General features: G+C 42.0%; 1 protein-coding gene across 1 annotated transcript in view; it reads left to right on the forward strand.

The window, feature by feature from the left end:
• Positions 1-2582: 2582 nt before the first annotated feature.
• The window catches only part of LOC128695066 (vacuolar protein sorting 51), a gene marked incomplete at its 3' end in the record, with an annotated part of 40468 nt that continues 26243 nt past the window's right edge, over positions 2583-16807 (forward strand). The window contains 4 exon segments of the mRNA XM_070091506.1: positions 2583-2735; positions 7194-7324; positions 9000-9134; positions 9431-9532. Coding sequence (XP_069947607.1) covers positions 2723-2735; positions 7194-7324; positions 9000-9134; positions 9431-9532 — 381 coding nt within the window.

Raw genomic sequence — 16807 nt, forward strand, 5'->3', positions numbered from 1 at the left:
AAAGAATGCAGATGTAATATATACAGACTTTGCAAAACCCTTCGACAATTGTGACCATGGCGTAATAGCGCACAAAATGCGTGCTAAAAGAATAACAGGAGAAGTTGGTAGATGGATCTATAATTTCCTCACAAACAGTAGTCAACAGAGTAAAGTCCAAGGCGGCTGCGGTGAAAAGCTCTGTTCCACAAGGCACAGTACTCGCTCCCATCTTGTTTCTCATCCTCATATCTGACATAGACAAGGATGTCAGCCACAGCACCGTGTCTTCCTTTGCAGATGACACCCGAATCTGCATGACAGTGTCTTCCATTGCAGACACTGCAAGGCTCCAGGCGGACATCAACCAAATCTTTCAATGGGCTGCAGAAAACAATGTGAAGTTCAACGATGATAAATTTCAATTACTCCGATATGGTAAACATGAGGAAATTAAAACTTCATCAGTGTACAAAACAAATTCCAGCCACAAAATAGAGCGAAAAACCAACGTCAAAGACCTGGGAGTGATCATGTCGGAGGATCTCACCTTCAAGGACCATAACATTGTATCGATCGCATCTGCTAGAGAAATGACGTGATGGACAATGAGAACCTTCAAAACTAGGGATGCCAAGCCCATGATGACACTCTTCAGGTCGCTTGTTCTATCTAGGCTGGAATATTGCTGCACACTAACAGCACCTTTCAAGGCAGGTGAAATTGCTGACCTAGAAAATGTACAGAGAACCTTCACGACGCACATAACGGAGATAAAATACCTCAATTACTGGGAACGCTTGAGGTTCCTGAACCTGTACTCCCTGGAATGCAGGTGGGAGAGATACATAATTATATACACCTTTAAAATCCTAGAGGGACTAGTCCCAAACTTGCACACGAAAATCACTCACAATGAAAGCAAAAGACTCGGCAGACGATGCAACATCCCCCCAATGAAAAGCAGGGGTGTCACTAGCACGTTAAGAGACCATACAATAAGTGTCAGGGGCCCGAGACTGTTCAACTGCCTCCCAGCATACATAAGGGGGATTACCAACAGACCCCTGGCAGTCTTCAAGCTGGCACTGGACAAGCACCTAAAGTCGGTTCCTGTCCAGCCGGGCTGTGGCTTGTACGTTGGTTTGTGTGCAGCCAGCAGTAACAGCCTGGTTGATCAGGCTCTGATCCACCAGGAGGCCTGGTCAGAGACCGGGCCGCGGGGGCGTTGACCCCCGGAACTCTCTCCAGGTAAACTCCAGGATTTGCCTTCCATGAATCCGTGCTGGTTGTTGTTTATAATCGTGTTTCGTTCCAGGTGCTCCACCACTCTCCTCCTGATAATCTTCTCCATGACTGCATACTATACACGTCAGAGACTCTGGTCTGTAGTTTAATGCCTCGTTTCTGTCTCCTTTCTTAAAAATGGGGACTGCATATGCCGTGTGGGCATCCCACTCTGCTGGGACTTGACAAGGGGCGTCCACCAGACCTCATTAGAAACTACGAATTCCTGTTTCTATTTAAAAAGGAAATTGTGTTCATTTTTCTTTCATAGTCGCGTTTTGGACAACAACTGTGTCTGGGTCATGGGGAAGTCTGACTGGACACTAAGCTGTCACTGGCTCTTATAAACCTAACAACTGTTTCCGGGTCATGGGGAAGTCTGGCTGGACACTAAGCTGTCACTGGCTCTTATAAACCTAACAACTGTGTCCGGGTCATGGGGAAGTCTGGCTGGACACTAAGCTGTCACTGGCTCTTATAAACCTAACAACTGTGTCCGGGTCATGGGGAAGTCTGGCTGGACACTAAGCTGTCACTGGCTCTTATAAACCTAACAACTGTGTCCGGGTCATGGGGAAGTCTGACTGGACACTAAGCTGTCACTGGCTCTTATAAACCTAACAACTGTGTCCGGGTCATGGGGAAGTCTGGCTGGGCACTAAGCTGTCACTGGCTCTTATAAACCTAACAACTGTGTCTGGGTCATGGGGAAGTCTGGCTGGACACTAAGCTGTCACTGGCTCTTATAAACCAAACAACTGTGTCCGGGTCATGGGGAAGTCTGGCTGGACACTAAGCTGTCACTGGCTCTTATAAACCTAACAACTGTGTCCGGGTCATGGGGAAGTCTGGCTGAGCACTAAGCTGTCACTGGCTCTTATAAACCAAACAACTGTGTCCGGGTCATGGGGAAGTCTGGCTGGACACTAAGCTGTCACTGGCTCTTATAAACCTAACAACTGTGTCCTAACAACTGTGTCCGGGTCATGGGGAAGTCTGGCTGGACACTAAGCTGTCACTGGCTCTTATAAACCAAACAACTGTGTCCGGGTCATGGGGAAGTCTGGCTGGACACTAAGCTGTCACTGGCTCTTATAAACCTAACAACTGTGTCCGGGTCATGGGGAAGTCTGGCTGGACACTAAGCTGTCACTGGCTCTTATAAACCTAACAACTGTGTCCGGGTCATGGGGAAGTCTGGCTGGACACTAAGCTGTCACTGGCTCTTATAAACCAAACAACTGTGTCCGGGTCATGGGGAAGTCTGGCTGGACACTAAGCTGTCACTGGCTCTTATAAACCTAACAACTGTGTCCGGGTCATGGGGAAGTCTGGCTGGACACTAAGCTGTCACTGGCTCTTATAAACCTAACAACTGTGTCCGGGTCATGGGGAAGTCTGGCTGGACACTAAGCTGTCACTGGCTCTTATAAACCAAACAAACAAACTTCAGGTCATGGCTTCTCTAGGTCGGTATTCTACATAAATAAAGTTTCCACGAATGTAATTGTGATCTAGATAGCTTTATTTAAGTTATATGAAATGTGACGTCCATAGACCAGTACTGCTTAAGTGACGCTCTGTAAATAGACACGTTAATAATAATAATAATAATAATAATAATAATAATAATAATAATAATAATGTACAAGGTACACAGACCATAGTTGACAACAGTGACATACTACTATATACAAAGCCGCTTGTTATGCTGAGTATTTCCCGCAAATTAGGTTAATTTTGTCCCCAGGATGCGACCCAGACCAGTCCACTAACACCCAGGTACCTAGTTTCTGCTAGGTGACCATGGAAAGTAGGTGTCTGAAGGAAACACGACCTAATGTTTCCACCTGTACTGGGGGTTGAATCTACCTCACCCTTTCTAGGATTGAACCTGGGTACTGTTTATTGCCCAGACCCCCTGTGACCCATATGAATATAGTGCTTCCCTTCATGTTGGATCGGTAGTCAGGTGCTTAACTGAGAGTCGCTGTAAAACCCTTGCGGTTTAGCGCTTCTTTTTGATTATAATCAAGTGAGAGTAGTTTACCACCTCTGCTTGACCAACCCCACCTATTAATTATCATTTGAATTGTAAAATATTATGTTTATTTTGATGTTCAGATGGTTGTTGTACAGCTTTAAAACATAACTAAAGTAAATGAAACCCACCGAACATAATGTAACTTTATCTAACTTCTGCCATCAATGTCGTGTGTCTTTCTTTACATTGGTCTGGTACATAATGTGACTTAATATTAAATTTGAATTACCTGAAACATGCTGCACAACTAAAGTTAATGTGACTCATGAAATTGTAATGACACGATTGCAAACAAACCATACCACGGGCGGGGATAGAACCTGCGGTCAGAGAGTTTCAAAACTCCAGACTGTCGCATTAGCCACTGAACCAGGTAGCTTCAATAAAATTCGTCCAACTAGGTATATTTCTACACCATAGGAAGGTTAGCACAGGCACCACTGTGACCACAAATGCAAGTTTTTACAGACGAATCTCTCGCTAGCGTGGCCGTGACGACCTCTAACTCATGTATTATTTTAGTTAGTGTTTTCCATATTAACAATTTGCACAAGAAATACTCATTCTGTGATATACATATGTTGTATGCACTGTGGACCGTAAATTAATGCTAAAATTCTACTGAGTAGTAGTCGATATCTGTAACCCCTAAGTATAAATAGTTATTGAGCTGGCAACCGTGCTAGAGCATCAATTATATGATTATTATTACAGAAGTAAGAAGTATGTCAAAATGAATTTTTAATAATGCATAGAGGATAAGGCACACACTGTGGTATATACGTCATGTGTATGTGGTTAATAAATAAGTTTATTTATGTTAGTAAGTTTAGTTTATTTACGTAAGTACAATTAACATACCTAGTAACATATGTGTAAATTACCTATGATAGCTAAAAAAAAGTCAGAATGACTTATTTCCATTGGAGTCCACATACCCATCAGCTAATATGCTATACAGTACTTCATTTGTATTTAGTGTGTATGACCCTTGTGGGTTTAGCACCTAGTTTCGATTGTAATGTAGGCGGACAGGTCTGGTATGCCGGCCGAAACACATGACACAGCTGAAACTCGGGACAAAATTTAGCCGAAAAAAGCGGTCGAAATTCGAAGTAGCCGATACTCAGGGTGGCCGAAACTCGTGATTTCATTGTATATAGTTCACATCCCCAACAGCTAGTACAGTGGACCCCCAGGTATCGGCTGTAATCCGTTCCTGAAGTTCGGCCGATAACCGAAATGGCTGATAACCGAATTAATATTTCCCATAAAAATTAATGGAAATAAAATTAATTTATTCCAAACAAAAATATTCACAAAAAAATAATTTTTTTTACAATTATGTAAGTATTACATACCTTTATTGAAGGCTAATGCTGGCTTCTGGAAGATAGGGAGGAGGAAAGAGGGAGGAGTTAGTGTTTGGAAGGGGAATCCCCCTCCATGAAGACTTTAGGTAGCAATGCCTTCACTGTGGTTACTTCCCTTCTCTGTCTTTTAATGCCACTAGGACCAGCTTGAGAGTCACTGGACCCCTGTCTCACAAAATAACTGTCCAGAGTGCTCTGTTTCTGGTGTCTCTTTAAGATTTCCCTTAAGTGGGACAGGGTTTTGTCACTAAACATGTTGCAGATATGGCTTGTTTCAGCTTTGTCAGGGTGGTGTCCACATTGCACACACCTCTTTAATCTCTGAAGAAGGCACCTCCTTCACTCCCTCTTCCTCCTCCTCTGAAGCAAGTTCCTCAGCTGCAGTCTGTTGCTGTTTAAGTTGAAGCTCTTGCAGCTCTTCAGTGGTTAGCTCTTTCCTGTGGTCCTCCACCAACTCTTCCACATCCTCACCACTCATCTCTAACCCCAGGGACTTCCCCAAAGACACAATAAAGTCCACAGGGTCGGCAGGGTCAGGGTCACGGTGAGTCTCAATCCCTTCAAAACCCCTCTCTTAGACTCAGTCTGGCCACAGTTTTCTCCAAGCAGAGTTCAAAGTCCTGGAAGTCACTCCCTCCCAAGCCTTACCTATAAGGCTTATGCAGTGGAGGATAGTGAAATGATTCCTCCAGAACTCTCTTAGGGTCAACTGAGTGTCCGAGGTCACTTCAAAGCACCTTTGAAACGCTGCTTTTGTGTAGAGTTTTTTGAAGTTAGAAATGACCTGCTGGTCCATGGGCTGGAGGAGAGGAGTGGTGTTAGGAGGCAAGAATTTCACTTTTATAAAACTGAAGTCCCTAAACACTTGGTCTTCCAAGTCTGGAGGATGTACAGGAGCATTGTCCAGTAACAGGAGGCATTTGAGTGGCAATTTCTTTTCCAGGAGGTATTTTTTCACACTTGGGCCAAACACATCATTAGCCCACACTTTGAAAATTTGCCTTCCGATCCATGCTTTATGATTAGCTTTCCACATCACACACAATCTATTCTTCATGACATTGTTTTTCTTAAACACTCTGGGATTTTCTGAGTGATACACAAGTAAAGGTTTCACTTTTGAAATCCCCACTAGCATTACCACACAACAAAAGAGTAAGCCTGTCTTTCATAGGCTTGTGTCCTGGCAGTGCCTTTTCCTCCTGGGTAATGTAGGTCCTCTTTGGCATTTTCTTCCAAAACAGGCCTGTTTCGTCACAATTGAAAACTTGTTGGGGTTGGAATCCTTCTGCCTTTACATAGTCCTAGAATTTGTGAACATACTTTTCAGCCGCACATTTGTCACAACTTGCAGCCTCACCATGCCTTACAACACTGTGTATGCCACTACGCTTCTTAAATCTATCAAACCATCCTTTGTTGGCCCTAAATTCACAAACTGCAGCACTTGTTCCAGGCATTTTCTTTGCAAGATCCTCATGCAACTGCTTTGCTTTCTCACAAATAGTAGACTCCACTACACTGTTTCCCACTAATTCTTTTTCCTTAATCCACAATAATAATAACTTTTCCATCTCTTCCATTATCAGTGTCCTTTATTTAGTTAGAAAAGCTACTCCTTTTGCAACATTAGTGTCTTTGATTTGTTCTTTCTTTGCCAGGATGGATGTAATTGTTGATTTATTCTTGCTGTACATCCTGGCAAGTTCCACCACCCTCACACCACTCTCAAATTTTTCTATCACTTCACACTTAAATTCCATGGTGTTTCTCACTTTCTTTACCACAGGAACTTTAGTAGACTCCACTACACTGTTTCCCACTAATTCTTTTTCCTTAATCCACAATAATAATAACTTTTCCATCTCTTCCATTATCAGTGTCCTTTATTTAGTTAGAAAAGCTACTCCTTTTGCAACATTAGTGTCTTTGATTTGTTCTTTCTTTGCCAGGATGGATGTAATTGTTGATTTATTCTTGCTGTACATCCTGGCAAGTTCCACCACCCTCACACCACTCTCAAATTTTTCTATCACTTCACACTTAAATTCCATGGTGTTTCTCACTTTCTTTACCACAGGAACTTTACTAGGAACTTTCTTTGGGGCTATGGTTACTTATTTCACAGTTGCACTGCAAGAAAAACCTCTAAAAACAATGGTAAACAAGCGAAATGTTTGGATGTATGAGCAGAAGCTTCCTTAGCCACCGAGAGACAAAGCCAAACTGAAGCGCAAGCTGCCCCAGCCCGCGGATGGACGTGTCCAAAACGGCCAATAGCCGAGCGAATGGCTGATAACCCAGTGCCAAAAACCCAACTGATAACCAAGTTGGCCGATAACCAAACCGGCCAATAACCGGAGGTCCACTGTATGCTATACATCATGTATATGTATTTGATGTACCCATCAGCTAATATACTATACATGTGTGATGAATAGTAATAATACTAATATTGCCATATGTTGTTTTAAGAAAACAAATAAAGGAATATATTGCATTGTCTACAGAAGGGAAAAAGGAGAGAAGGAGACGAGCAGAACTACTGCAGTTTTATGGCAGTGGGCAGAAAGAAGACACACCTTATGATATTAATTCCAAGCACTTTAACCATGATATGTATGTCCAGAAGATTATCAAGGTAAGTCAGTCAGCCTTAATTTAAAACTTGCATAAATAAAAGTAATTTCAAATGACCAAGGAATAGAAATACCAAAGCCATAGTAAATATCTTCATTTATTATCCAGTTTTTTTTTTTTTTAAATGCTGGCCATCTTCCACTGAATTTTGTTTTAAATGAGACCTCGATGAATAGTTCCATTACATCTATAGTGGCATTCACACAATGATGTAATGTATGTTATGCATGAGTACATACGAACATATGTCTATGTGATCTGTTATATAATTCCAGGAATTGTTTTAGTTTATGGTTAATATCTGTATTGTCTTTTTAAGCAGATCACAATCTGTATTACTGATTTTACAAGCTCTTATTTTCTTCTCATTGTTTCTGGTTGTGTGAATATTTGATTCCCCCTCATCAAGAGCACCAGCAATTTCCATTATACTTGTTGTTTTGCACCGCCTCAAAGTCATTCTGAAACTTACACTTTTTTCAGTACCATCATAGACTCTCTCTTATTCTTTTTGACACTTCTAGCATCACAAGTATTCCCACAGTAGTGGATACCATTGTTAATATCTGAGAGATGAGATAGGTTAATGAAAATACACAAAATATGATGATAAAAACAAAGTGTGTAAGATAGGCAATTTTCCCAGAAAGCAAGTAGTTGGCATGAGTTGCAGTTCCCCTTGTCAGTTTTTAAGTTCAGGACCTGGTATTGTATGATTAAGATGAAATGTTCATTACCCTCAGAAATTTCTCCATCTTAGGCCCAACTGACCAAAAAATACTAGCGAGAAAAAATACTAGCGAGAGTAGTACCCAGAGTTTGTGCATACATTGATGCTATGGCAACTAGAATACTAGCGAGAGTAGTACCCAGAGTTTGTGCATACATTGATGCTATGGCAACTAGAATACTAGCGAGAGTGGTACCCAGAGTTTGTGCATACATTGATGCTATGGCAACTAGAATACTAGCGAGAGTAGTACCCAGAGCTTGTGCATACATTGATGCTATGGCAACTAGAATACTAACATTGATGCTATGGCAACTAGAATACTAGCAAGAGTGGTAGCAACTAGAATACTAGCGAGAGTAGTACCCAGAATGCTATGGCAACTAGAATACTAGCAAGAGTGGTACCCAGAGTTTGTGCATACATTGATGCTATGGCAACTAGGATACAGTAAACCCTTGATTTCATGTACCCCGATATAATGGACTGGGTAAATTATACTTTTAATGCCTTTATTTTAAATGTTTATTGTAGTATATTTGTAAATTGCATGTTAAGTTCCATAGTAGATATAGAGTAGAATAGTTTAGTGCATTTTATTGCTAGTTTTTAATGTTATTCTATATAACAGACACCCTTTCCCGGTCCCCATCTATTAATCCATTATATTGAGGCGTTTACTGTGTAGTACAAAACTTTTGAGTATTAACTAATTCTTTTACCTCTTATGGCATGCAGTATCAAGATTTTTAGTTGCATTTTTGTGAACTACATTGTAAGAGAATCATACAATCTAAACTTACATTGTAAGAAGGTTTACTGTAAGAATAATAATACCGATGATAATTAATTACATATTATTTATGTGTAAGTAAGGAGGTTTATGGATGATAAAATGCATCATTGTATGCTATTTTTGAGACTATATGATATTGTAAATGGGCAGGAGAGCAGTTTGAAACAGTTGCTGGAGCACGAGGCACAGATGGTGTCGCAGATACAAGTGCTCGACTCTGACTGTCAGACACTTGTCTACGATCACTATGACAAGTTCATTGCTGCAGCTGACATTGTTCGCAAGGTAAAACTATTCCTGGATTTCAGTGTTACAGGATTTGTAATAGGGAATTACTGTATATTTTATTGAAGAAAAATACTTATTTCCATTAAAATAAAAATTTTAAAATATGATATTCATACCATAATAGTTGAAATAATTTTCTTATATTTTGTATTAGTTGAAATAAATGTAAAGGTTATAAAAATTAATACAGAATATCAGTTTAGAAGAAAATAATTTCAATAATTTTTAATAGGGTTCAATTTTCAGTTTTGTTAGTATTGCTTTTAATATTGTGTTGATACATTTGTGTGTAGATGAAAGAAGGATCAGTGAAAATGGAAGCGCAGATCACTCGACTCCAGGACAACATGTCGAGAATCACTGCATCATCCACCAGCATTACCTCTGCTCTACAAGTTAGTTAGCTCTGTTACCTCTGCTTTGCTATCACTGTTACCACTGCTACACTATCACTATTACCACTGCTTCGCTATCACTGTTACCATTGCTACACTATCACTGTTACCACTGCTTCGCTATCACTGTTACCTCTGCTTCACTATCACTGGTACCTCTGCTTCACTATCACTGTTACCTCTGCTTCTCCATCACTGTTACCACTGCTACACCATCAGGAAGGCCTTCAACACAGTTCCTCACAGGAGATGAATGCAGAAGCTGGAGGATCAGGCATGTATAATAATGAAGGGCACTACAATGGATCAGAGAATACCTCACAGGGAGGCAACAGTGGGTCATGGTACATGATGAGGTATCACAGTGGGCTTCTGTGACGAGCAGGGTCCCTCAGGGGTCAGTCCTATGGCCAGTGCTATTTTTCATATATGTGAATGACATGAGGGAAGGGATAGACTCTGAAGTGTCTGTGTTCGCAGATGATATGAAGCTAATGAGAAGGATTAAATCGGATGAGGATCAGGCAGGACTACAAAGAGACCTGGATAGGCTGGTCCAGCAACTGGCTTCTCGATTTCAACCCTGCCAAATGCAAAGTCATGAAGATTGGGGAAAGGCAGAGAAGACCGCAGCCAGAGTTTAGGCTAGGTGGACAAAGGCTGCAAAATTCACTCAAGGAGAAAGATCTTGGGGTGACCATAACACCGAGCACGTCTCTGGAGGCACACATCAGCCAGATAACTGCTGCAGCATATGGGCGCCTGGCAAACCTGAGAATAGTAAGGAGTACCTTAGTAAGGAGTCGTTCAAGACAGTGTACACTGTGTACATCAGGCCCATACTGGAGTCTGCAGCATCAGTTTGGAACCCACACCTGGTCAAGCACGTCAAGAAATTAGAGAAAGTACAAAGGCTAGTTCCAGAGCTCAGGGGAATGACCTATGAAGAAAGGTTGAGGGAAATTGGACTGACGACACTGGTAGACAGGAGGGTCAGGGAAAACATGATAACAACATACAAAATAATGCATGGAATAGACAAGGTGGACAGAGACAGGATGTTCCAGAGAGGAAACACAGAAACAAGGGGTCACAATTGAAAGCTGAAGACTCAGACGAGTCACATGGATGTTAGGAAGTACAGTGGTCCCTTGTTTATCATAATTAATCCATTCCTAGAGGTGCTACTATTATCAAAATCTACAATTTTCGAATCAATTTTCCCCATAAGAAATAATGTAAATACAATTAATCCATTCCTGACACCCAGAAGTACTAAAACAAAAAATTTTTTAACATGAAATATGCATGTAGTACATAAACAATACAATGGGACATGATGAATGAAACATTAACAGCATAACACTTACCTTTATTGGCGATTCTTCTTAGTGTATGGGAGACTGGAGGAGGAGAGATTGGATTATTTACAGTTTGGAAGGGGAATCCCCTTCCATCAACACCTCAGGTACCAATTGCTTTTCTGGGATTACTTCTCTTCTCTGTTTCTTAATGCCACTAGGACCACCTTGAGAGTCACTGGAGTCCTGTCTCGCAAAATAACTGTCCAGAGAGCTCTGTTTCTGGCGTCTCTTTAACACTTCCCTAAAATGGCCCAAGACTTTGTCACTGTACATGTTGCCAACATGGCTTGCAAGAGCCTTGTCAGGGTGATGTTTCTCCATAAATCTTTCCATCTTACTCCACATTTCAAAAATCTCCTTAATTTCTGTAGAAGGCACCTTCTTCCATCTCTCTTCCTCCTCCTCTGCAGCAAGATTCTGAGCTGTGATCTGTTGCTCTTCCTGCTGAAGCTCTTGCAGCTCCTCAGTGGTGAGCTCTTCGTTGTGGTCTTCCACCAACTCTTCCACATCCTCCAAACTCACATCCAACCCCATGGAATTCCCCAGTGTCACAGTAGATTTAACAACAGACATAGGCTCATCAGGGTCAGGCCCAAACCCTTCAAAATCCCTCTTGTTGACACAATCTGGCCACAATTTTCTCCAAGTAGAGTTCAAAGTTCTGGTAGTCACTCCCTCCCAAGCCATACCTATAAGGGTTATGCTATGGAAGATGCTGAAGTGTTCTGTCTAAAAATCTCTTAGAGTCAAGTGAGTGTCTGAGGTCACATTCAAGCACCTTTGAAACATTGCTGTAGTGTAGAGTTTTTTAAAGCTTGCAATGACCTGCTGGTCCGTGGGCTGGAGGAGAGGAGTGGTATTCGGGGGCAAGAACCTTACTGTGATGAACCCAAACTCCTCGAAAATTAGGTCATCCAAGTTTGGAGGATGAGCAGGTGCATTGTCCATTACTAGGAGGCACTTGAGATCCAATTTCTTTTCCAGGAGGTAATTCTTCACACTAGGGCCAAACACTTCATTGAACCACTCGACGAAAATTTCCCTCGTGACCCATGCCTTACTATTAGATTTCCAAAACACACAATTTACTCTTCATAACATTGTTTTTCCTGAACACTCTGGGATTTTCAGAATGGTACACTAATAACGGCTTCACTTTGAAATCCCCACTAGCATTAGCACAGAACATGAGCGTCAGCCCGTCTTTCATAGGCTTGTGTCCTGGCATTGCCTTTTCCTCCTGTGTAATGTAGGTCCTCTTTGGTATTTTCTTCCAAAAGAGGCCTGTTTCGTCACAATTGAACACTTGTTCAGGTTTCAGTCCTTCAGCCTCTATGTACTCCTTGAATTCATGCACATATTTTTCAGCCGCTTTGTGGTCCGAACTGGCAGCCTCACCATGCCTTACCACACTGTGTATGCAACTACGGTTCTTAGTTCTCTCAAACCAACCTTTGCTGGCCTTAAATTCACTCACATCACCACTAGTTGCAGACCATTTCTTTACCAGATCGTCGTGCAACTGCCTAGCCTTTTCACAAATAATTTACGTCATAATACTGTACTATCTCCTGCTAATTGTTTCTCGTTTATCCACACCAATAATAACTTCTCAGCCTCTTCGAGTACTGGTGATCTCATTTTTGTCAGCATATTTACCCCCTTTGCAACAACAGCGTCCTTGATTTCATTTTTCTTGGCCACGATTGAACATATGGTTGTATAGGGTTTGTTATACATCCTGGCCAGTTCGGCCGCACTTAAGCCACTTTCATATTGTTCAGTGATGTTTTTCTTAATTTTTTTTTATTAACACACTGGCTGATTCCCACCAAGGCAGGGTGGCCCGAAAAAGAAAAACTTTCACCATCATTCACTCCATCACTGTCTTGCCAGAAGGGTGCTTTACACTACAGTTTTTAAACTGCAACATTAACACTCCTCCTTCAGAGTGCAGGCACTGTACTTCCCATCTCCAGGACTCAAATCCAGCCTGCCGGTTTCCCTGAATCCCTTCATAAATGTTACTTTGCTCACACTCCAACAGCACGTCAAGTATTAAAAACCATTTGTCTCCATTCACTCCTATCAAACACGCTCATGCATGCCCGCTGGAAGTCCAAGCCCCTCGCACACAAAACCTCCTTTACCCCCTCCCTCCAACCTTTCCTAGGCCGACCCCTACCCCGCCTTCCTTCCTCTACAGATTGATACACTCTTGAAGTCATTCTGTTTCGCTCCATTCTCTCTACATGTCCGAACCACCTCAACAACCCTTCCTCAGCCCTCTGGACAACAGTTTTGGTAATCCCGCACCTCCTTCTAACTTCCAAACTACGAATTCTCTGCATTATATTCACACCACACATTGCCCTCAGACATGACATCTCCACTGCCTCTAGCCTTCTCCTCACTGCAACATTCATCACCCATGCTTCACACCCATATAAGAGCGTTGGTAAAACTATACTCTCATACATTCCCCTCTTTGCCTCCAAAGACAAAGTTCTTTGTCTCCACAGACTCCTAAGTGCACCGCTCACCCTTTTCCCCTCATCAGTTCTATGATTTACCTCATTTTTCATAGACCCATCCGCTGACACGTCCACTCCCAAATATCTGAATACATTCACCTCCTCCATACTCTCTCCCTCCAATCTGGTATCCAATCTTTCATTACCTAATCTTTTTGTTATCCTCATAACCTTACTCTTTCCTGTATTCACTTTTAATTTTCTTCTTTTGCATGCCCTACCAAATTCATCCACCAACCTCTGCAACTTCTTTTAAATTCAATCATATTTATCACCTTCTTTACCAAAGGCTTGGCACTAGGAGCTTTCTTTGGAGCCATGGTAGCTTATTTAGTACTTGCAAGCACTAAAATGAATGGAATATTATGAAATATTTCGTAGGAGCACGTGAGGGGACCATCGCTCACTGGTAAACAATGCCACACTGTCTGGGAAGGGAGGTCGTCCCGGCTCACAGCGTGCGCACGCGTCCTGGACGAACTACTATTCGCGAGTCAATCTACGATTAGCGAGCCCATATTTATATGAAAATATAGCTACGATTTCCGAAAAATATGATTCTCGAGCCCTACGATTATCAAGGGACCACTGTACTTCTTCAGTCACAGAGTCATCAGGAAGTGGAATAGCCTAGCAAGTGATGTAGTGGAGGCAGGAACCATACATGGGAGGGGGAGGGAGGGCGGGTGGGAGGGCAGGAGGGTGGGCGGGCGGGTGGGAGGGCAGGCGGGAGGGTGGGCGGGAGGGAGGGCGGGCAGGCAGGAAGGCGGGCGGGAGGGAGGATGGGTGGGCGGGCGGGCCAGGACCTGAGTCTCGACCCCTGCAACCACAGTTAGGTGAGTAGTATTACTTCTGCTTCATCATCACTATTATCTCTGCTTCATCATCACATTATCTCTGCTTCATCATCACATTATCTCTGCTTCATCATCCTAGACGGTTCAACAGGTTTCCAGTGCCTGTTAAGAGTCAGGAATCTGTTCATACTCTCAAATCTATGTTGAAAGTGCATTTTTTTTTTAGAGGTTATAATCTTGGTGATCAGACTGTCACTCATGGATCACGGTCCAAGTGAAGGCAAAAAATATTTACAAGTTGTGGTTAGCAGATAATCTGCTGGAATGCTTCACTAATAAACATTTAGTATGATGAACTCAAATTAAGTTGTAATGTACAACTCTAGATGAATAAACAGAAGGGTGGGCGAAGGGCTCAAGCCAAGGTCCTTAAATTGACAGTCCAATGCTTTACCATATATGCCAACCCAGGCCTCTAATCCTAAGGATTTGGAGGTAATATTTACTGTATTACATCCTGTCAGAGGCACCATTTGATGCCTCTGAATCTTATTAGAGGTCTAGGTTAGCCTAGACGGTGGAGCGTCAGAATCAATTTATGGACTGTGGTTTGAGCCCTTCATCTACCCTTCTTTTTGTTCATTTAGTATGATACTTAGAAACCCATACTTCTCTCTCCCCTTATCAATTGTTTTCATAAGGGCTGTTCTACCATCAGTCACTTAATCTGCTTGGATGTGTACATTTGCAATGCCTTCACTAATAATCACTTGGTTAAAGCAGGATTTTTTGGTCTTGTAAAAGCTTATGACTATACCTGGCATTACAACACCTTAGCCTAAGCTTATATTTTTCAAACAAACAAACAAACAGACTTTATTTCTATAACATGGAGTATAGTACATTATACTGTTAGTGATCGACATAAACTATAGAAAGCCCTTATTATGCAAGGCATTTCGGGCAGCCTTTGAGGCAATTTCTTATTGGAGAAACGCTTCCATATCTGGGGTAAATAATAAATAGCTCTTCATTTGGTTTTGTCCAGGTTGAAAGTGTACCTCAAGGCTGTTCTTAGCACTATTCTCTTCCTGCTCACCATTAATAATCTTTCTATGGAAGGGATTTTTAACCAGGGGTGTCCATATCCCTTAGGGTATGGGACCCAAATAACCTAGGTATGGGACTCCATCTCTGGACAATTTAAAAAAAAGTTTTTGTTTGATTAGAATAAACTATCACCAGTTCTGTTCCTAGCTATCTATATGTAAAATAAAACCAAGCTGTTGACATCTTTTGAAGTCACACCTGTACCTAATAGAACTGGTGATGATTATGATTATTTTGACAGTTTGGTGAAGGAGAGGTATGGGGGACATACTGGGGAATCCATTGGGGTCTGTAATTGTAAAAGGGTTAAGTACCCCTGCTGTTTGGTGACAATTTTGCTATAGCTTGTGCAGATGCTGACTGGTAGTAGCCTCTCTCCGGTTTGCTATTGATTTTGCTTTCAAATGGGCCACTACTCATGGATTTAAATTTTCTTTTGACAAAAAACATCAGATAACTTTCTCTCATAGGTTTCTTTACCTGTACAGCTTCCGTATCCCTGAACAGCGTACTGTTAAATTTTTCTGTCTTCTGTCGGCTTACTGAATGTTTTGCTAACCAGTGGCTTATAAGTACAATACAGGGACAAAAACAGAAGACTGAAGAAGTTGAATATAAGGTAGTCAGTCCCTCAGCCTAGGAGCAGGTGTTCAGTACTGTAGTCTTGATGAATCTGAAGCACAGGAAGACATGGGCTTATTTATATACTGGAGTCAGATGAGTTACAGCAGATGAAGGCATCATCACTGGTACTGTACATTGTATACCCCTGTGGAAGTAGGCTGGCTCAACTTTTGGGCATGACCTACTTTTCCACTTTCACTGGGAAATCCCATATACCAGTTACAATGCCTTCATCTACTGTAGCTCATCTCATTTGGCTACAGTGTCCCATGGCCTGGTATGGTGTCCCATGGCCTGGTAGGCAACGCTCTCGCCCCACACACAGACTGCCTGTGGTTTAGTCCCCGGCAAGGGTGGAAATATTGGGTGTGATTCCTTATGCTTACTGTCTCCGATCACCTGGCAAGTAAGTAGGTACCTGGGTGTTAGTCAGTCTTGTCCTGGGGGACAAGAATGAGGACCCCAGTGGAAATAAGACAGATAGTCCCTTGATGATGCACTGCCTTTCTTGGTTTATCCTAGGTGGCTACCCCTCCAGGGTTGATAATCCAAACAAAATCTCCTAAACTCCAACTTCCTCCTCCTGTTCTTCAGATTCACTCTACAGTTCTAAACACCTGCTTCTAGGCTAAGGGACTGATCACCTCATCTTCAGTCTCTTTAGTCTACTGTTTTTGTCTCTGAATTGTATTGATAAAACCACTGGTTGGTGAAACATCTACATAATAAAGATACCCAGTTGTTGCACATATGTCTAACACTTCAACTTCTTAAGTGTAGCTAAGAGAGCACCTTAGATTTGAAGATAAAAAATGAAAATGGGTGGTAAATACAGGTGTGGTATGC

The sequence above is a fragment of the Cherax quadricarinatus genome, chromosome 35, assembly GCF_038502225.1.
Source record: "Cherax quadricarinatus isolate ZL_2023a chromosome 35, ASM3850222v1, whole genome shotgun sequence".
In the NCBI taxonomy this organism is placed as follows: Eukaryota; Metazoa; Arthropoda; class Malacostraca; order Decapoda; family Parastacidae; genus Cherax; species Cherax quadricarinatus.